Source organism: Lepidochelys olivacea (genome assembly GCF_965140295.1).
Source record: "Lepidochelys olivacea isolate rLepOli2 genome assembly, chromosome: 2".
In the NCBI taxonomy this organism is placed as follows: Eukaryota; Metazoa; Chordata; order Testudines; family Cheloniidae; genus Lepidochelys; species Lepidochelys olivacea.
In genome coordinates, this window is record NC_140412.1 from 61510131 (window position 1) to 61531947 (window position 21817).

General features: G+C 40.3%; 1 protein-coding gene across 1 annotated transcript in view; it reads left to right on the forward strand.

The window, feature by feature from the left end:
• The window catches only part of CPA6 (carboxypeptidase A6), a 119924-nt gene that overhangs the window by 57413 nt on the left and 40694 nt on the right, over positions 1-21817 (forward strand). Inside the window, exons 3-5 of the mRNA XM_084619854.1 lie at positions 8855-8979; positions 16287-16401; positions 20888-20989. Coding sequence (XP_084475980.1) covers positions 8855-8979; positions 16287-16401; positions 20888-20989 — 342 coding nt within the window. The remainder of the gene's footprint in view (positions 1-8854; positions 8980-16286; positions 16402-20887; positions 20990-21817) is intronic.

Below are 21817 nucleotides of genomic sequence, written 5' to 3' on the forward strand. Positions count from 1 at the left end.
AGCCATGGGAGTTCTGCAATCCTTCTTGGTCTTCCCACCCCAACTTATCATTCAGAGAGAGACAGAGAGACATAGAGAGAGCGTGCACAAGTTCTCAGAGCAGAAACAAATCCTGCCCTAGAAAGAAAGAACTTTCATTCTTGAGCACTGCATCTAAACATGACCATATTGTTAATAGCACACTGAGAAACTGAAAATAGAAACCAATGTATGAACAAACGTTCATGTACAATAAAAGAAAAAACAAGACACTGACATATTTCTGTCTCTGCAAATCCATCAACACAGTGACAGACGCAGAAAAGAAAACCTGTAGGCTATAGCAGTAATGTACAAATTACTTTAATTATGTATTCTTTTATATTGGCCTTCAGGGAGTCTCAGATTACTACATTTTAAACACAAGAAGTGTTTTAAGAGGCATTTACTTTGAATATTTTTTGGTTTGGGTTGTAAATTTATATCACCTGAGTATCATGTTACTCATACCGTCTGTGTCTCAAGGGGGGGGGAGTGGAACCAGTGTAATAAAACTCAGAATCATTTCAAGACTTAACACATTTTTAATTAAATAAATGTTGAAGGCTAAACTTCAGGCAAGTAGTATGGGAAAAGCAGAATGACAGACTCCCAGGTAGGAGGCACTGTGTCCAACTTGGAAATGGAGAAAAAGAAATGAACTTTAAAGCAATACTAGACCTTCAGGGATGAGGGTCCAGGACCAACTGGAATTGAGATGAGGACTGCAGGTTTGAGGTCTATTTTGAAAAACTTTGTACAGGACCTAATAAACTGGACTGCAGAAGGAGAGTGGTTTGAATGTTTGAACTTCTTAAGGGGTCCTCAGTGAAGGAGTACACTATGGTGGAGTACATAATTGAACCCTGACTTGTCAGCTGGGACTTAAACCAATGCACCATCCTTCCCCGAAGTGCTACAGAACCCATCCTGGGGCTCACAGTGAGGGGGGCACACTGAGCCAGGAGAGGCATACCTAAAGCACACTGTGCTCCAGTGAACCCTAGCCACCAGGCTGCTCTAGCTAATGTCAGGGGCCAAATCAACCCCTACCTACCTTGGGTCCTGGTCGAGGGAAGGTGGCTTAAAGCCACATTTGTACCATTCCTGGCTGGTGGCCCTGGGGATTTAGGCTTCTGAATTTGGGCCCTGTATGTTCTTCGTTCATCCTGACCAACTCCCTCTAAGCCTTTGGGACAGGTACCTGTTATCACTTGGCTCTGACCTACTTGTACAGCCTGCAGAATTAAAGGAAGACTCATCTCCAGCCAGCTCAAACAGCTCAAGCACTCTTTTGTTGAGACAAAGTGGACTGACTTCCATTGGTGAAAGACAAGCTTTCAAGCTACACAGAGCTCTTCTTCAGGTCTGGGAAACGTACTTAGAGTGTCACAGGTAAATACAAGGTGAAACAGATTGTTTAGCACAGTGGTTTTCAACCTGTGTTCTGCAGACTAGGTCTAAGAGGTCCACAAAAGGTTGTTGTTACCAGAGAATAGTGGTGTTCAACCTCTGGTCAATGGACCTCAGGGGAGTCCGTAGACTATGTCTAAGATTTCCAAAGAGGTCCTCAACTCCATTTGAAATTTTTTAGGAGTCCACAAATGAAAAAAGGTTGAAAACCACTGGTTTAGCATATATAGTTAACACACATTCTAAGGGACCATTCAAGTTTAAGTGGCCCATTAATTCCCAGACCTGAAGGAGAGCACTGAGTAACCCAAAAGCTTGTCTGTGTCACCAAAAGAAGTTGGTCCAGTACAAGAGATTACTTCACCCGCTTTGTCTCCTTAATGTCCAGGGACCAAAATGGCTACAACACTACCATCTCGTAGACATTCAGCACATAGAGGACAGAGCAGGGTCTCTGGTTATCCTACTATAAAGCACTGTCCTTCTATCTCAAGAAGACATTCCAAAGGTGCTTGTGATTTCTGTCGGTGACCTGAGCATGAAACAAATGCAAATTTACCCCTTCTTATGGGTATGTCTACACACCAATTAAACACACATTACTGGCCTATGCTGACTTGGGCTCGGGCTGCAGGGCTGTAAAACTGCAAGGTAGATGTTTAGGTTCAGGCTGAAGCCTGGGCTCTGGGACCCAATCCCCTTATGGGGTCCCAGAGCTCTGGCTGTAACCTGAACATCTACATTGCCATTTTATACCCTGCAGCCCAAATCAACTGACGTGAGTGAGCCGTAGGTGTCGAACTGCAGCGTAGACCAACCCTGTATGACCCACTGACCTGGACAAAGGCAAGAACAAGGAAAAACAAACATTTTTCTTGAAGTGGAAAAGTTTGTTGGGGGAGGGGGGCAGGAGATTTGGAGAGTGGTCTCTGCTTGTTTGTTTAAATGACTGTTCTTAACACTGACATTTCCTAAACAAGAATCATAATGTAAAGCTGGGCATATCCCTTCTACTCTCTCTGGGTTGCTGAATTAGAAGAACACTATTTTCCAGCACTCTTAGGCATACTCGGTGAGGTTATGTTTTATGCTTAGTTTCAGGAACACAGATAAATAAAAGTTTACCTGTACAGGAAAGTTGAAGGAAACGGCAGGGCTGCCATACAAGCTGGTAGGCTACTACACTTGATAAAAAAAAAACAACTGGGGGAGAGAAAGAGACTGACACTGACACAGCCTATACTTTCCTGGGATAACATGATTTTGGCAATTAACTGATCTTGAACTATTCATGGTAAATAGGCCCAATGGCCGGTGATGGGATGTTAGACGGGGTGGGATCTGAGTTACTACAGAAAATTCTTTCCTGGGTATCTGGCTGGTGAATCTTGCCCATTTGCTCAGGGGTTCAGCTGATCGCCATATTTAGGGTCGGGAAGGAATTTTCCTCCAGGGCAGATTGGAAGAGGCCCTGGAGGTTTTTCGCCTTCCTCTGTAGCTTGGGGCACAGGTCCCTTGCTGGAGGATTCTCTGCTCCTTGAAGTCTTTAAACCACGATTTGAGGACTTCAACAGCTCAGACATAGGTGAGGTTTTTCGCAGGAGTGGTTGCGTGAGATTCTGTGGCCTGTGTTGTGCAGGAGGTCGGACTAGATGATCTAATGGTCCCTTCTGACCTTAATATCTATGAATCTATGAATCTAAGCCTGCTTGTCACTTGCAGAGCTATCAAAGCCAGCTAGTTGCAATTCAGAGCAGGTTTTGAAAGGGGATTCTGGATCTAGGATTAATAGGATAGTTTGGTGGCAAGAGTAGCCCAACAAGAAGTAAATCCTTTCTTAAATGTCTGCTTACAGATGCCTGGACTAAGAATTCCAAGCAGGGTATCTTGGAGTTTGCTGTGTTTTTTTATTTTCTTTAGTGTATCTTTAAAATGTCTCAGTTTCAAACAGAGAATCTGAACCTAATTGGGGCAGGGAATGCCTTTTTGATCAGTGTTTGTACAGGGCCTACCACAATCGGACCAATACCTGAATAAGGCCTGTAGTCCCTATCACAATTCAAATGTCACTGTCTTTACTGAGTGAATAATACATACTGATTAATTAATTCCACACATTTTAACTTTCTGACCATGAATTGCCCTTGGGTAAATTACAACTGCCTCAGATTTATTATTAATTTTAGTTTGGCCTGTGGCTTCTTTGTCAGCAGTTCATTGTGAGTATTCAGTATTAGAATCTGAGTTGGATAGCTTTGACTGGACACACAGACTACAGAGTGTTGACTGGATGAGCATAACTGTTAATCAGGTTTCTAGTGAGAATGCTCACTCTTACAATTCAAAACTTGCTTGCTTGCTACAGATTCTCCAATACTTGTTTAAAATTCCCTGTTTTTGCCAATATTCCCACCAGTAAACTTATTCAGAAAGTGAGCACAAGGGAGGCCTAAATAAACTGCCCTCAACTCACCAATACCTCAGAACTGCAGTAGGACATAGTTAAAAGTGGTGCACTAGGGAGATGGCTTCACCTCCCTCATCCTTGGCCATGCAGCCCCACTAGAGCAGCAGGGGACCCACTTTAACTTCTGCCACTGGTATAAGCTCCTTGGACAATATGCCAGTGAAGGGTTAAGTAGTGGGGAGGGGGGTTCTGCTCCACCACATTCCTGCCTTGTGCACACCTACTGCCTAGAACACACCTGACCTGTTTGTTCCCTCCCTCCCCTATGTCAGAGATGCAAAGAGAGATGGCTGGTGGAGTTACCTCCTTTAGCTTTCCATCCCAGCTGAGTTCCCCTGTACCAGGGGAACTTTCCACTGGATATTTCCAGCACTTTTAAATCCACTCTGCACCACTAAATGACTTTAGTACATTAGGGAATCCAGCACATTGAAAGCAAATCTTTAACAATTCAAATGAAAACTCACATTTTTTTTTTTGCAGTATGTATCTAGCTTATTGACAGCCATTCTTGCCATCCTTCCAGTATTTCTCTGCATGACATACCTCAGTTGATTGTCCACTGCCATCTGCTCTCCATTGCTCAGGATAAATTGAGAGTCCTGTTGTTGATTTATAAACTCCTTCATGGTTTTAATCCAGTTGACTGATTGGAACAAATGCCACATTCCAAAGTATTTTCCAGATAATTGAAAGTTTACTTTGATTCTCAGACCTACTTTCATCAGCTATTTATCTGCTTTGGGACCCTTTTGGTCAATATCACTAATGAAGAACTACTTCATTTGAACCTTTCAGACCAGTTGCTGCTCTCCTCTAAACCAGTGACTTTCTAGCCATTTCTTTGTCAGATATTCTGGGTTGCATCTGTAAACTGAGCACTGCAGCTGCTGTTCCATGGTAATTCTGGTGTAACAGATGGAGTTACACCACCCAGATTCTCCAACATCTTTTACAAAAATATACAAGCGCACACAGGCCCTCCCTGGGGTAATAGAAGGGGTCAAAGTAACAGACCGAGCAGCCACACCCCCATTCCCTTCTGTTTGTCTTGCCCTTACAGCAGCTGCTCACATTGTAATCCTTGAACTGATCCTGGCTCTGCTGCTCAGGGAATTTAGACAGTACCTTGTAGGGGAAAAGGATCAGTTGGTACCTTGCAGCTCCTAAGGCAAATGCTGAATGAGTTTTCAGAGGATAAATGCCTGCCTGAAAATGCACTCACTAACAAAGCCACTCAGCAGAAATGCTGCTTTGCCCAAGAAGAGATTCACACCAGAGGCACAGAGTGGATGCAGCTCCCTAGCAGAGTTCCAGACAAAATAAGCACCTTGTACATGTGTAGCAAGATGCTATAGACATCAAACCTGATTCTGATCTAACTTACACAAGTGTAAATCAGGAATCCACACAATGTTTCAAATTCAGAGGAGACATGATGGTGCTGGAATAAATTAAATCCTGATAAATCAGCATAAATGAGTGCAAGGGAGCATAAGTGAATGTAACTTAAATACTGAGGGGGTAGAAGGGAAAGATTGTTGCAGAAAAAGCAACAAACTGGAAGATGTTAGATAAAGAAGGAAAGGCTTAGTCCACAAAGTATATACATTGCATTCATAAAACACAGCAACTAGAAATACCTGTTTCAGGTGAAAGTATTCAGCTGGCTCCCAAATGCTGAGAGGCCTAGTTCCACTCTGTTATGTCAATGGCAAAACTTTTACTAGCTTCAGTGGGACCAGGACCTGTTCCCTGGTTTGATATTCTATGTTTTGGTGCTGTGCAGAGGTAACTCTGAAATAAAAATCAAGTCTGAATTGTAAAGCTTAGTAAGAAACTTTTTTTTCTGTCAAGACCCTTTAAAGTACCTGTTTCAAATCTTTCATATACATTTAGGTTTATGATACTTATACATGTCTGTAAAAACAGATATTTATTTAGGATACAATTGAGTTAAATTTTTATTCAGTAACTCTCAGGAAAAATATCTTTTATTACAGGGTAAAACCTTGGGTAAAATTATACCAGTTGCAATAAAGCAGCAAGATCATTAACATGTTACAATTTCCCAGAGATTTGTGCAACTTGAACCTTCAAGCTCTGTATTGTTAGTATTCTATTACAATTGGTACTGTGGTCACTGCAACTGGTTGAGTCACTAACCATGTAACACTTCCTTTTACCAACCTCACTGAAAAGCAAACAAAGGAGAGAGTCTATTGTGCGGTTATTGTCAAATATATTAAATAAAGCTTTGATTACTTTTTGCCTCTTCCTGGTTGCCACACAAGTCCTTACAGAAGCCCCAGAGACTCTTTCACAGACCTCTTATCCTTTAATTGGCCCATTATCAGTGCAACTAAGGACAGTTGGACAGGACTGCATTCAGAACCTATCGAATTCATAGGCCTCCTATGTACTCACTTTCTAAATACACTGGCCCTGATTCACCACTACCTCCAAACTCCACTTCTACATAGTAGAGAGTGGTGGCAGTAAGAAGATGGCTTTGGCTCCCTCATTTTTGGCCACCCAGACATAATAGAAGTTAGAAAGCCTTACCTAGCAGGAGGAGTTGATGTTCATCAGTCTACTGTCCTGAGCCTACAAACACATTTGTAGGTGAATAATGTCACACACAAGTAGTTTTGCTGACTTCAGTGGGACAACTCATATGCTGAGAGGGAACTCAGATATGAAAGTGTTGGCAGGATCAAGGCCTAAATCATTTCTTCTGTGCTCTACCCTATAATTTTAACATGCTGCCACTGCAGCTTGGCCTTCCATTGTTTTATTATTAATTATTATTATTATTAATTATTATTTTCAGAGTATTAGCACATAGGTTAGTGTCCATCATTCAGTGTTTTTCATCTGTGCAAGAAAGGAAAGTCAGATTGCTACCTACTTACATCCAGTCTCCCAGCACTAAACATGTATAATGCCCTACCACTCATTAAGGTGTTAATGTAAATCCCAAATGTCCTCCTGTTCGTCAGTGTATCTCTTGGGAGTTAAGTAATCAAAATATCTGGTGATTAAAATGCCACTGGAAGTGACTTGACTATATTAGTGACCGGGGAAATTAGTCTATTTGAAAGTGTATTAAACAAATTTAGTGTTGGTTAGAGTATGTGTGTGGGTATGAGCATGCACACTGATAGAGCACATAAATAAAGCAAGAAGAAAGGAACGCGATTGTTTTTGTTACTGGCAATAAATTCCAAAATATCAGAGGCTTAAAAATGCCAGTAAAGACTCTTCACTAGGCCATTTTAACAGCTTTCATCACAACAATAGTTGTATTATGAGCCTGACATTCCTCAGAGGCATGGGAAACCAGATCCCATAATGATCTTATGAACAAGGAAAGGTTTGGTACCTGCAGTGCCACACCTAATTCAATAAATTAAAAAAGTTAAACTATTAGTTAAAAAACAAGTATAGCAAACTATTACCTTTATATACTCCAGAATATATAAATAGACTCAACTTAGTCTGGATATTAAGAGTAAATTATAATAGTATTGTGCTGGAAGGTGTTAATTGTGCCCAACAAATAGGTCTTTGATCTAAAAACAAATCACATACCTGGTTAAAGCAGTTTGGTGTGTTAAGCATCTTTCTTTCAGATTAATTGGAAGGATCAATTCAATGCCCCTTCATGTAGTGTTAACTGGAAACAAAAGGAGATTGCTGTCCAGGCCATAGGACACATCGCAAAGCCAGAGCAGGGCTAAGCCATGTGGTCTGAGGGATTTCCCTGGGACTGGTGCCAAATGCAGGAGCGAGGAGGTTGTTTGGAAAGAGGGGTGAGTGGATGGGAGGGTTTGTTAGAGGCAGAAAGCCAGTGGGGAGGGACGTGGTCATGAACATGACCCTGAGAGGGAGCAGAGAGACAGAACTCCTTGGGCACAGAACTGCCTGGAAGGGCAGACTCAAAAATAGTGAGCAAGGAAACAGCTTGCCGTTGTTTCTACCGTGTTCAGCAGAAAAGGACTTTGAGTGTATTCTTTGTAAACAAACAGAATTGCGCCAAAGAATATACGTGACTCGTCATTGATTTCTCCTCCTAGAGGAAACAATCCCACAAGGCCCCACATATTGGCTAACCATTTGAGCCAAAAAAGGCAACAGTGCTAACGTGACCAGAAATAAAATACACCATGTTTCTTTTATACTTAGAAAATAAAATTACAGATTAATTTGGAGGTGTAGACACTTGCATTTAGGTATATGTTACCTTTCCTTGATTTTGTAACCTTTCTATGTACTGTACTTTTTTTTCCCAAAGTGGGACTATTCCCATCTACCACCAGCACAGCACTATTCCCATCTACCACAGCACTAGATATTGTCATTCAGCACTGAGTTAGGACTGTGTCCTGACCGTAGACACAAACCACAGATAACCCTCAAGTATGAACACAATCTCACCTATTTTATAGCCCCATGCTAACCTAATCTGCATTGAAACTTGGGTTGTACCTCTGGCATATTTATTACCAAAGGTCATTGCAGAACTTTAGCATACACTTTGCAAACACCACATTCATATATTTTTGAACACTTTCCATTTCTCCTCAGTTTTCTTTCCTTGCATTGCCCTATTGAAAAATAAAAATGAAAACAAACGTTGCTGACTATAGGGAAGCTGATGCAGCGGGAATGTGCAAGATTTTGACAAGGTAGTTCAGACCAAGAAGAGGTCAAAATTTTTTTGTTAAACTGAAAGTGAAACATTTTTGTTTCAAAAATAAAAGTTTGAGTCATTCTCTAACTACTGTAAGTAAGCAGTGTTTGACCAGTGCACTAAGCATTAGTACTCCAGTGATGCTAAATAAACAACATGCCATATTAGATACATAGAAGAAAATTACAACCATGCTATCTCCTGGATTTCCCCACCTACACTGAATAAATATGAATTACAGGTTGGTTCCTGCACTACAGGTGGACCTGTGGCAGCCCAGCAGCGTCTTCCACATCTCAGAGGGTACAGTCACAGATGTACATGTTCCAGGGAACAGTTCACAAATTCTGCTACCCTACCTGCAACAAGCAAACATCAAATACACGTAAGCTTCCATTTCACTTTCTGCGAGTTATTCTGGTGGAACGTGGGATCTGACCTCTACTGCAGGTTTATGTCTATAATACCAAGCTTGTTTCAGCACAGCATATTTTCAATTTGTCTCACAGGTAGCTAGATATTCACAACAAGACAGTCATTTTATGGAATAACAGAGTCTCCCACAGGCAAACAGTTTAATTAAATGGCCTCCTTTGGAGTGCAGACCAGTGTGTCTGGAATGCATGTCAAATTGTATCTGTTGTGAGAAAGATGGTAATTACTGCTCCTGTTCTATAGTCTGTTTTGCTTGTACATACACTTAACAGGAGCTGGGTTTGCTTATAAGTATACTGTAAATGAGAGCGCTCACATGCTTCATTAATTATGTAAAGGAATGCACTGATTTGTTTTATAACTCTCTGTTCTGGTCACAAAACATAGGTCACGTAGAACAAAGACTGAATAAGCATCACATCCCACATAAATGTTTTTAAGTATTCAGGAATGTTTCAAATTGTATTGATCATACTCTTCATGTAGAGAGAAAGGGTGATCGTGTGGTTAATGTCTTGATTCAGCAAGGCATCTAAGTTAATATATGTAACGTTAAGCACATGAGGAGCCCTCCTGAAGCCCATAGACTACTCACATTCTTAAGCATGTGCGTAAGTAATTTGTTGAATCACATCCTTTATGGGGTAATTGTACTTATCTCAGTGTGGATAAAACATTAATGTTTGTAAAGTATACAAACGAAGTGGTATGCTTTGACTGGAAGTCACTCTCAGTATGATTATTTCTTATAGATTGCAATGATCTCAATTTACTAAATTTGTAGTCCTCAAAATAAAAGCAAATATAAAACAATTAAGTATGTAGGGCTAGTAGCCCAAGATCAAAGCTGTTTTGCTATGGGCCCTACATTATGGCAATTTTGCTTGCATTTAAAAATGAGATGATTATGTGATATTTTTACACTTATGTTTAACTTTTATGTTACATTTTTGTACAGGAATTGACATGTCCAGTTTCTTGCATTCATATCGCTGCTGCTGTTCCTTGTCTCAACAAAAGTCTATAAAAAGGATGGCACAAGTGTTGTCATCGTCATCAAAAAATACTTTAAAAACATTATTAATGTTGCAAAATCAAGCACTCAGAAGTTAGGAAACACCAGAATTAAGGCTGCCTGTGCAACCTTAATTCATCCCTTCTGCATATGCATTATGATAGAGTCTTTAATTACATAGAAATGTAGGGCTGGAAAGGACCTCTAAAGATTATCTAGGCCAGCCCCCTATGCTGAGGCAGGACCAAGTAGACTTAGACCATGCCTGACAGGTGTTTGTCCGACCTGTTCTTTAAAACCTCCTATGACAGGAATGCCACAATATCCCTTGGGAGCCTTTTCCAGTGCTTACCTATCCTTATAGTTAGAAAGATTTTCCTAACATCTAACCTAAATCTGCCTTGCTGCAAATTAAACCCACTACTTCTTGCCCTACCTTCAGTGGACATGGAGGACGATTGGTCACTGTAAAGAGCCCTTAAGATATTGGAAGACTATCAGGTGCCGCCTCTGTCTTCTTTTCTCCAAATTAAACATATCCAGTTCTTTTACCCTTTCCCTGTAGGTCAGGTTTTCTAAATCTTTTATCATTTTGTTGCTTTGCATTCTGGACTCCCTCCAGTTTGCTCACATCTTTCTTAAAATGTGGCACCCAGAACTGGACACAGTATTCCATCAGTGCTGAGTAGAGTGGGACAATTACCTCCCATGTCTTACATATTATACTCCTTAAACACACCCAGAACTATATTAGTCTTTTTCACAACTGCATCACATTGTTGGCTCATATTTAATTTGTGATCCACTATAACCTCCAGATCCTTTTCATCAGGACTACCACCATGCCATTTTTTCCAAATTTTGTAGTGATTACATAATATTTTTGCACAGGACCCCAGCCTCATTCAGTCTAGAGGATGGACAGTGCTCACTTAATGAGCAGCTATTCAATATTTGATTAAATTAAGAACCTAATTTGTTCCCCTTGTTACTTCCCTTCCCAGTTCTCACTCCCAATCTCCTTGTGCAACTAGTCCTAGCCTCCCGCATCCCCCACAGGCCCCCATTCCTAGTGTCCTCACCCCCATCCATCCTAGTTTATCTACATCCACCAGCCCTCAGTCCCAGTCTCTTTGCCCAACCAGTCCCAGTCTTTGGACCATTCAGCAGCAAAGCTCTATGAAATCTCTACTTAGCATGTATGAAATGATACTTTTTCAAAAGGTTTATAACTTGGCCTAAATTGGGCAGATTTTCATGGAAACCTCAAAAGGCACATCCCTGATACACAAGTCACCCAAATGCCAGATATCAAGTCCCTGCTCCAAAGCAGGCAGGCAGGCCAGATTTTTTTTTAACATGGTATAAAAAAACTTGGTATAACAATGTATTTGACACTAGTCTGATTCTAAGAATCAGCTTAACTGTTCTGGGTGAAACTTTCTAAAAATATTCAGCCTGAGGCAGACACCTGACATGTAAAATTTCAACCAGAACAGTTAAAATTTGTCAAAAATATAAGCAAGTGAAAACAAAGTCTTATAAAACAAAGGGACATGTCAGGCAACTTTAATAGGCGGTGAGCAAGAACGCTGTTTGATCGCCTGGTTGTCGATAAACCCTCAATGTTTAGTAGTAAGACTTGGAGTGCGGGCCTAATGGTATGGAAGCTGTGAGATTGCTCATTCTTAGAGTAACTGGAGGTGGCAATACCAGGATTCTTCAAGTATGAGCATGCAGAATTTGGCTTGCTAGGAGGATCATTAGCTTTCCTGGACTGCGCTGGGTACTGATAGGTGGCACAACAAGAACGCGGATCCATTGCCGCCCAGTGGTTCAGTTCTTAACTGATTCTGAACTGGCCAAGGCCTCTGTGCAGCAGCCAGCACTGCTGGGGTCTTCAAGACAACCCAAGCTGCAGCTGCTGCGCATATCAAACAATAATACTCATTGTTGAGAAGTGCCCATTAGCCAAATTCAGCAGTGAGTTCCGAGAGTTCCACTTGGCCACTAAGAATGCTATTGTTTGGCTCAGCAAATGTGCAAATAAATAGGCAGTATTACCAGCCCCATCTATAATACATAGTTTTATCTGACCCTTGAATTTACCAAACTCTTATTTAGCTAGCAATAAGACGGCCATGAAAACAGGCTGTCATAAATATAAAGGGAAGGGTAACCACCTTTCTGTATACAGTGCTATAAAATCCCTCCTGACCAGAGGCAAAACCCTTTCACCTCTAAAGGGTTAAGAAGCTAAGGTAACCTCGCTGGCACCTGACCCAAAATGACCAATGAGGGGACAAGATATTTTCAAATCTGGAGGGGGGGGGGGTGTGACAAAGGGTTTGGTCTGTCTGTGTAATGCTTTTGCCGGGAACAAATCAGGAATATAAGCCTTAAAACTCCTGTAAAGTTAGTAAGTAATCTAGCTAGAACATGTGTTAGATTTTCTTTTGTTTAATGGCTTGTAAAATAAGCTGTGCTGGAGGGAATGTATATTCCTGTTTTTGTGTCTTTTTGTAACTTAAGGTTTTGCCTGGAGGGATTCTCTATGTTTTGAATCTGATTACTCTGTAAGGTATTTACCATCCTGATTTTACAGACGTGATTCTTTTACCTTTTCTTTTATTAAAATTCTTCTTTTAAGAACCTAATTAATTTTTCATTGTTCTTAAGATCCAAAGGTTTGGGTCTGTGTTCACCTATTCCAATTGGTGAGGATTATTATCAAGCCTTCCCCAGGAAAGGGGGGTGTAGGGCTTGGGGGGGATATTCTGGGGGAAGATGTCTCCAAGTGGTCTCTTTCCCTGTTCTTTGTTTAAAATGCTTGGTGGTGGCAGAATACTGTTCAAGGACATGGCAAAGCTTGTACCTTGGGAAAGTTTTTAACCTAAGCTGGTAAAAATAAGCTTAGGGGGTCTTTCATGCAGGTCCCCACATATGTACCCTAGAGTTCAGAGTGGAGAAGGAACCTTGACACAGGCTATGCACCAGATCATCTTTTACTGAAGAGGCTCTGTCACAGGGGCCACCACACCAGGGCACCATCAAGCAGCTAACCTCTGCAATACAGGCAAGTCCTGCCTCAATTTCTCCTTCTTCAGTCCCTGTGGTCACTCGAGGTGCCCATCCTTTCTGCCACAGACTAGTGGCTATATCACTGCCCAGGAAAGGAATGAGGTCTCTCTCAGAGTCTAATAAAAGCCCTATTTCCAAGCATCATTTGTTAATATAAGTGCATCCATTCACAGGACTCTCAATGTGAAACAGTTCACAAACCTTCAAATAGCTCCTGCAAGTGGGTTTCCCATAGTGTTCCATACCCCAGGCCGCCTTTGCCCATGAATCCAATCCCTGCTTCTTCAGATATATGTTATGTTCAGCCTGGCCTTATATGTTCAGCCTGGCCTTAGCTGAGTCGGATCTTCCCTTTTAACTAGGGGCTGCTACATGAGCCTTTCAGTCACTGGGATTCCCTAGCTCCAGCCAGCCCTGTCCCACCAATTCTCTCCAGTTCTTTCTCTGCACCAGCTCTTCCCCACAGCAGCTCCCAACTCTTGCTCTGTAAGGGGTTTATACAGCTTGCTCCAGAGAATCTTCTTCATCTCTTCCACTCCTTCTTCCTCCTCCCACCGCTTCCTGTTTCTTCTTCCTCCTTGTCCTAACCAGTGTCTGAGGAGTTATAGATACCAGGTGCCTTCTATGAGATCCCACTTGCAAGCGGCTAATAAATCACAGGGGAACTTGATCTGTTCCCTCTGAAAGGGACCAGTCACCTTGTGATAGGCTCCTGTACCTGTAGTGTCTAGGTTGACTATTCAGTCCCTGACATCCACTTGCAATTGAAGTTAGAGCCCTGGGCCACAATAAGTAAACATAGTATGTGCTCACTGAAAGTAAATAAGAGACCCTATAGTATATTCTCATTCTGAGCCACAGAAATCTATACATGGGGAGTTATGTTTAAATCTACACACTTCAAGATGATCAAATAGGACTTGATCGTGAAAGGACTTGATCCTGAACATTCTACCCAGGATTCAGCAGAGCACTTAAGTATGTGCTTAACTTTAACATGTGAGTAACCCCACCGACTTCAGCTGGATCACTCACATGCTTAAAGTTAAGCACATGCTTAAGTGCTTTGTTGGCCTGGGCTCAGAGTGCTCAGAAAATCAAGGCTATAGCCCTGTGTCATAAATATAAAGGGAAGGGTAAACCCCTTTAAAATCCCTCCTGGCCAGAGGAAAAATCTTCTCACCTGTAAAGGGTTAAGAAGCTAAATGTAACCTCGCTGGCACCTGACCAAAATGACCAATGAGGAGATAAGATACTTTCAAAAGCTGGGAGGAGGGAGAGAAACAAAGGGTCTCTGTCTGTCTATATGCTGCTTTTGCCGGGGATAGAACAGGAATGGAGTCTTAGAACTTTTAGGAAGTAATCTAGCTAGGTATGTGTTAGATTATGATTTCTTTAAATGGCTGAGAAAAGAACTGTGCTGAATAGAATGACTATTTCTGTCTGTGTGTCTTTTTTGTAACTTAAGGTTTTGTCTAGAGGGATTCTCTATGTTTTGAATCTAATTACCCTGTAAGGTATCTACCATCCTGATTTTACAGAGGGGATTCCTTTACTTCTATTTACTTCTATTTCTATTAAAAGTCTTCTTGTAAGAAAACTGAATGCTTTTTCATTGTTCTCAGATCCAAGGGTTTGGGTCTGTGGTCACCTATGCAAATTGGTGAGGATTTTTACCAAACCTTTCCCAGGAAGTGGGGTGCAAAGGTTGGGAGGATTTTGGGGGGAAAGACGTGTCCAAACTACGTTTCCCAGTAAACCCAGTTAGAGTTTGGTGGTGGCAGTGGATATTCCAAGGACAAAGGATAAAATTAATTTGTACCTTGGGGAAGTTTTAACCTAAGCTGGTAAAAGTAAGCTTAGGAGGTTTTCATGCAGGTCCCCACATCTGTACCCTAGAATTCAGAATGGGGGAGGAACCTTGACACCCTGGAATTTATTTTAAAATGTATGACTGAAGAGATGCCTTCAGTCATAATTATATATATATATATATATATATATTACTTCCCTGAGATATTTATTTGAAGAACATAGATCATAATTACTTTGGTACACATATTGATATGCTGATTACATATTAAAGTGATATAGTTAGTAGTTTATGAAGTTAGTAAATAGAGCATTTCTTTTTTCTGCATTAATCATTGATGCTTTAAGAATTAAAAAGATTGAGCATCACCCTCATTTTATACAAATGACGCCTGGGGACATTAATTGCAATGTTAGAGCGATTCAGTTCAAGAGAGTAGCACCATGATTTTCAAAGCCTGATTCTGTTCTTAATTTTATACTGACATATCATATCGCCACTGATTCAGCAAAGGTACTCCTGATTTAAGCTATTGTATGATCAAACTCTGGCCCTAAATGTCTGAGATCACAGCGCTCCACCGAGTCGGATCGACTTCTTTCCATGAGTTACTGACCTTTCTGGGCTATTCTTTAGTCTAGGCAGAAAAATAGAAAAGCTGTTTTCTGCATTTCTCTTTCAATACCAGCCCCCTCTTCCTGTCTATGTCTAAGTGTGTGACCGTCTATTTAGGTTACATTACGCAATTTTTGTTTCTCAGTTTTTGCTCGACACTTTTAAAATGACTGACTGCAAGATGAATATTTCATAGAAGAACTGTAGTATAACTATACATGATAAACCAAGGAAAATTTTACACATTCATTTTTGCTTTAGATGGAATATTTTCAATGCCCAAGTCTGATGTTTTCTTGTTGTTTTGTATCTGACCCCCCCCCCCTGTATCTATATGTATGGTTCGGCACTTCTACATGGAGAGAAAACATAGGCATGCATATTTTACAGATTTTTTTCCAGTATAAAAGTAGGCTACAAGTGCTGCCATATAAGCATAACTGGAATACATTTAAATTAGGCTAAGTTGTTTACATCTTTCTGTTTCATTCACTTAAAAACAAGCTGCCTCTGTTTTTGAAAGCACTGTTATATTTCAAAGCAATTGGACTACTTATTTGGCAGCGTGTATTGTAATAAGCCTGCAAACTTTTATTGTTTAAAATAAAAAAGGATGATGTATCATCAGCACGATTTTACTGTGGCTTTATTTCTCTTTAAATCTGATATTTATTTTGCATCGCACTGTATTTTATTCATGCCATTTAATAATGCTGCTTTCTTTTTAATCTAGGATCATCATATCTGATCTACAGAAAGCGATAGAAAAACAAAGTGGTTTGCGATCATGTAGGAATCGTAGATCAGTACCAGGATACAACTATGAAGTGTATCACTCACTGGAAGAGGTATGTTGAAAATGAAAAGGTGTCTGTTATCTAAACTCCCATTCACTTCAGCGAGGCTAAGATTTCACCCTATCTATTTAGAAGTGTGTTCTGATCCTGATGAATAGAGATGCTAGTAAATGTTAAACGTACATATTCATTTTCTAAATGTGTTATATAAAATAAAATAAAAATATAGACCCTTTAAAGTTTGTTTTTTAATCCATTATTATTTATAATATTTTCTTTCAAGGTTTGGCATCTCAAAAAAGATATATTGGAACTGGAAAAGGTACAGAGAAGGGAACAAAAATGACCAGGAGTATGGAACAGCTTCCATACAAGGAGAGAGTAAAAAGACTGGGACTGTTCAGGTTGGAAAAGAAACAACTAAAGGGGGATATAATGGAGGTCTATAAAATTAAGAATGGTGTGGAGAAAGTGAATAAGGAAGTGTTGTTTACCTTTTCACATAACACAAGAGCTGGGGTAACCTGATTAAATTAATAGGCAGCAGGTTTAAAATAAGCAAAAGTAAGTACTACTTCATACACTGCAGAGTCAACCTGTGAAACTTGTTGCCAGGGGACCTAGTGAAAGCCAAAAGTATAACTGGGCTCAAAAAAGAATTAGGCAAATTCATGGAAGATAGGTCCATCAATGGCTTACTAGCCAAGATGGTCAGAGATGCAAATCCATGTTCTGGGTATCCCTAAACCTTTGACTGCCATAGCTGGGACTGGACAACAGAGGATGGATCACTCAATAATTGCCCTATTCCATTCATTACCTTTGAAACATCTGGTGTTGGCCACTGCTGGAAGACAGGATACTGAGCTAGGTGAACCAATAGTGTGACCCTGTAGGACTTACATTCTTATGTTCCTTTTCCTTTTTAAAAATGTAACTAATTACCTTAGAAACTTCTTTGTTTTAAACCAGACACTGTTAACATAACTTTAGTTTAAATTCTTTTGACTTCAGAGTCTGAGGGCATGGTTACTTTATTCACGTTAGAAGTCTCACTGAAGTCCACAGGTCTACTTGTGATTAAAATTTTCTCACATGCTTAAGTGTTTGCAGGATGGGGCCCAAAAGTATTCAGGTAATGGTGGTTCTACAAAGGGCCAAAGCTTGCAAGCTTTCCATGTGTCAAGGTTCCTTCCCCATTCTTTACAGATGTGGGGACCTGCATGAAAACTTTCTAAGCTTACTTTTACCAGCTTAGGTTAAAACTTCCCCAAGGTACAAACTATTTTACCCTTTGCCCTTGGACTTCCACTGCCACCACCAAACGTTTATCTGGGTTTATTAGGAAAGCGTTGTTTGGAAATGTCTTTCCCCCGCAAATCCTCCCAACCCTTGCACCCCACTTCCTGGGGAAGGTTTGGTAAAAATCCTCACCAATTTGCATAGGTGACCACAGACCCAAACCCTTGGATCTTAAGAACAATGAAAAAAACATTCAGGTCTTACAAGAAGAATTTTAATAGATAAAACAGTAAAAAAGAAGTAACAATAAAAAGAATCACCTCTGTAAAATCAGGATGGTAAATACCTTACAGGGTAATTAGATTCAAAACATAGAGAATCCCTCTAGGCAAAACCTTCAGTTACCAAAAGACACACAGACAGGAATATCCATTCTATTCAGCACAGCTTAACTTCTCAGTCATTTAAAGAAATCATAATCTAACGCATATCTAGCTAGATTACTTACTAAATTCTAAGACTCCATTCCTGTTCTGTCCCTGACAAAAGCATCACACAGACAGACTCTTTGTTTTTCCCTCCCCCCCCCAGCTTTTGAAAGTATCTTGTCTCCTCATTGGTCATTTTGGTCAGGTGCCAGCGAGGTTATCCTAGCTTCTTAATGCTTTATGGGTGAGAGGATTTTTCCTCTGGCCAGGAGGGATTTTAAAGAGGTTTACCCTTCCCTTTATATTTATGACACCATGTGAAGAACTCCCATGGATTTCAGTGGACCAATAGAGAAATAAAAATAGGCACTGGTTGTATTAATTAAATTATTATTAGGAGCCAAATTCACTCTCATTCAGATGAATTATATCTTGATATCAGTAAGGTTTGTGACACAGTCCCACATGACATTCTCATAAGCAAACTAGAGAAATGTGGTCTAGATGAAATTACTATAAGGTGGATATACAACTGGTTGAAAAACTGTACTCAAAAGTAGTTATCAGTGGTTTGCTGTCAAACTGGGAGGGCATATTTAATGGGTCCTGCAGGAGTACTGTGTCCAGTACTAGTTAATATTTTCACTAATGACTTCGATAATGGAGTGGAGAGTATGCTTATAAAATGTGTGGATGACACCAAGATCTTGGAGGGGTTGCAAGCACTTTGGAAGACATGATTAGAATTCAAATGACCTTGACAAATTAGAGAATTGGTCTGAAATCAACAAGATAAAATTCAGTAAAGACAAGTGCAAAATACTTCACTTAGGAAGGAAAAATTAAACGTACAACTGCAAAATGGGTAATAACTGACTAGGCAGCAGTACTGTTGAATGGCATCTCCGGGTTATAGTGGATCACAAATTGAATGAGTGAGTCACAATGTGACACAGTTGCAAAAAAATCTAATATTATTTTGGAATGTATTAACAGGAGTGTCATATGTAAGACACAGGACATAATAGTCCCACACTATTTGGCACTGGTGAGGCCTCTGCTGGAATATGTGTCCACTCCTGGGTGCCACATTTTAGAAAATATGTGGACAAATTGGAAAGAATCTAGACAACAACAAAAATTATAACAAATTTAGAAAACCTGATCTATGAGGGAAAAACTGGGCATGTTTAGTCAGGAGAAAAGAAGACTGTGTGGGGAGCTGATAACAGTCTTCAAATATAAGAGGACAGTGATCAATTTTTCTGTACGTCCACTGAAGGTAGGACAAGAAGTAATGGGCTTAATCTGCAGCAAGGGAGATTTAGGTTAGATATTAGGAAAAACTTTCTAATTATAAAGGTTTCAGAGTAGCAGCCGTGTTAGTCTGTATCCGCAAAAAGAAAAGGAGGACTTGTGGCACCTTAGAGACTAACAAATTTATCTGAGCATAAGCTTTCGTGAGCTACAGCTCACTTCATCAGATGAGCTGTAGCTCACGAAAGCTTATGCTCAAATAAATTTGTTAGTCGCTAAGGTGCCACAAGTATGCCTTTTCTTTTTTAATTATAAAGGGTAGTTCAGGTCTGGAATCATTGTCCAAGAGAGGCTGTGGAGGTTTTTAAGAACAGGCTGGACAAATACCTGTCAGGAATGGTCTAGGTTTACTTGGTCCTGCCTCAGTGCAGGCGGCTGGCCTAGATGACCTCTCTAGATCCCCTCTAGCGCTACATTTCTGTGATTCTGTGAGTCTATGAATCTCTCACTGAAGTCAAAGGGAATGCTCTCTGAGTAATAACTTATGTATAAGCTCCAAGGTTTTAAAATTTCTGCTTATTTTCGTGTGAAAATTGTTTTTTTTTTAACTATGAGATGGCCTGTTGCTGTTGCTTCTCCTCCTCTGAAGCTATACGTGCAGAGCCTCTTCAAAATCGAGCCCTGAGACATTGAGTAGGGAGAGGAAGAAGGAAAAATCAATCCTCCCATTTGACAGTGTGCATGCAAGTACAGAACCTACTGCTGTCAGCACAGAGGGTGTTAGATAGAGCTCTGCAAAATCTACCTATTTCAGTTTGCACTAGAAACAAAACCACTGAATTCAGTTTGTGGGGATCTGTAGCTCCTGAGGTTTAGTTGAAGTATCCTATCCACTCACAGCAAAAAATGAAACTGTTGATACTAGTATCTTCTACCACTCCTCTCCCTTCTCCCAACAAGCCTATTTTCCATCTTTGCCTGATGCCATCTTCCAGAGGGGAGACTTCTTTCTCCATTCAGCACCTAATGTCTTTAGAGAATGTCCAGTTGGCCTCACATGGGGGAAGTTAGCTGGATTGCTTCCTCCATACCACTTCTTGGTGGGAGGGTCTTCAAGGTTTTCCAAGGGGGAGGTTAGTGGTCACTTTGTTGTAGTGAGGCGCCATCCAGGACAAATTAGAGGAATTAGGGAAGACTACACTTGAAGTTACTGAAGAAGCAAGGTGGGACAAAAAGGTCTAGAGCATTTATTAGTACAAATAGTACAGAGATACTATTCTATACAGAGAGATAGTACAAATGAAAGACCAAATCAAAAACCACACTAAGGGCTTAGTCATAGTAGTAAAAGTAGCAATAAAATAGCACCAATGAACCCTATTAAAAGCTCAGCCCCAGGGTGCTAGGCACTGTGCAGACATGGAACAAAGACGACTGTTCCACTCCCTTCCCCACATTGCTCACAATCTAAGTGACAGACAGGACACAACTGTAAAACAAAACATATTCTTGACAGGTCTCACTAGCCATTTTTTTCTCCCCTTCACTTTAATATCTCTTTCACAAAAATGTTAATGACTGAGGCAGCAATTTTATCTCTGTATTTTCAGATTCAAAGTTGGATGTATCATCTGAACAAAACCCATTCAGATCTCGTTCATATGTTCTCTGTTGGAAAATCATATGAAGGGAGACCTCTGTTTGTACTAAAGGTAAAAATTAAATAGTTAAAGCAGTTATATCTATTTCACACAGCATATTTATATGAGAGGTTCTGAGCACCTACATCCCCTAATGAAGTCAGAGGATTTGTGGGGATTCAACACCTCTCTGGATCAGACCTTTAATAAACAATGTAATAACCTGGCAGAAAATAGTTCACACATTAGAAAGTTAAGAGCCAAATCTGCTGGCTTTACCTCTGCATATATTCTCTTTTCAATCTACTGGATTATTTGTGTGAGTAAGGCAAGTAGGATTTGGCTTTAAGGGAGTTGGAAAGATCTGAGTTTATAACTGACTTCTAGAATGAGTACCCTCAAGGATAGATGGACCACAAGAAACCCTGGAGCTCTTCTGAACATTGTGCCCCACATAATTCTTGTTGATCCGTTGATGATGAAATGATGGTATTCAATGCTCAAAATTAGCCCAGGCCTACAAAGGAAAAATTAGTACTTCTATATGTTTTCCTTGCATCCTTTCCCACTAATTTCTTAAAATTTGGTTTCACATCACATGCTGATTTCAGGAAAATCTCAAAATTATTCCTCAAACATACATTTTCCCAGCCCTGCTCCAAGTGGCATGTAAGGGCTTATTTCTTCAATATAAGAGGAGTTGATAGCTCTGACTTTTCCTGTGACTTTTTCAGTTCTCCAGTTTGTAACCTTGAAATGATCTGCATGGACGATACCTAGAATTCCCATTCCAAAGTATCAGATCTGTATCTCTTTTGTAACTGTTTACAAGAGAAGTTCAAAGTGTCTATTGTAGCTAATTAACTGTGTCCACTTCTGCTATTGCTGCTCACTAAATGT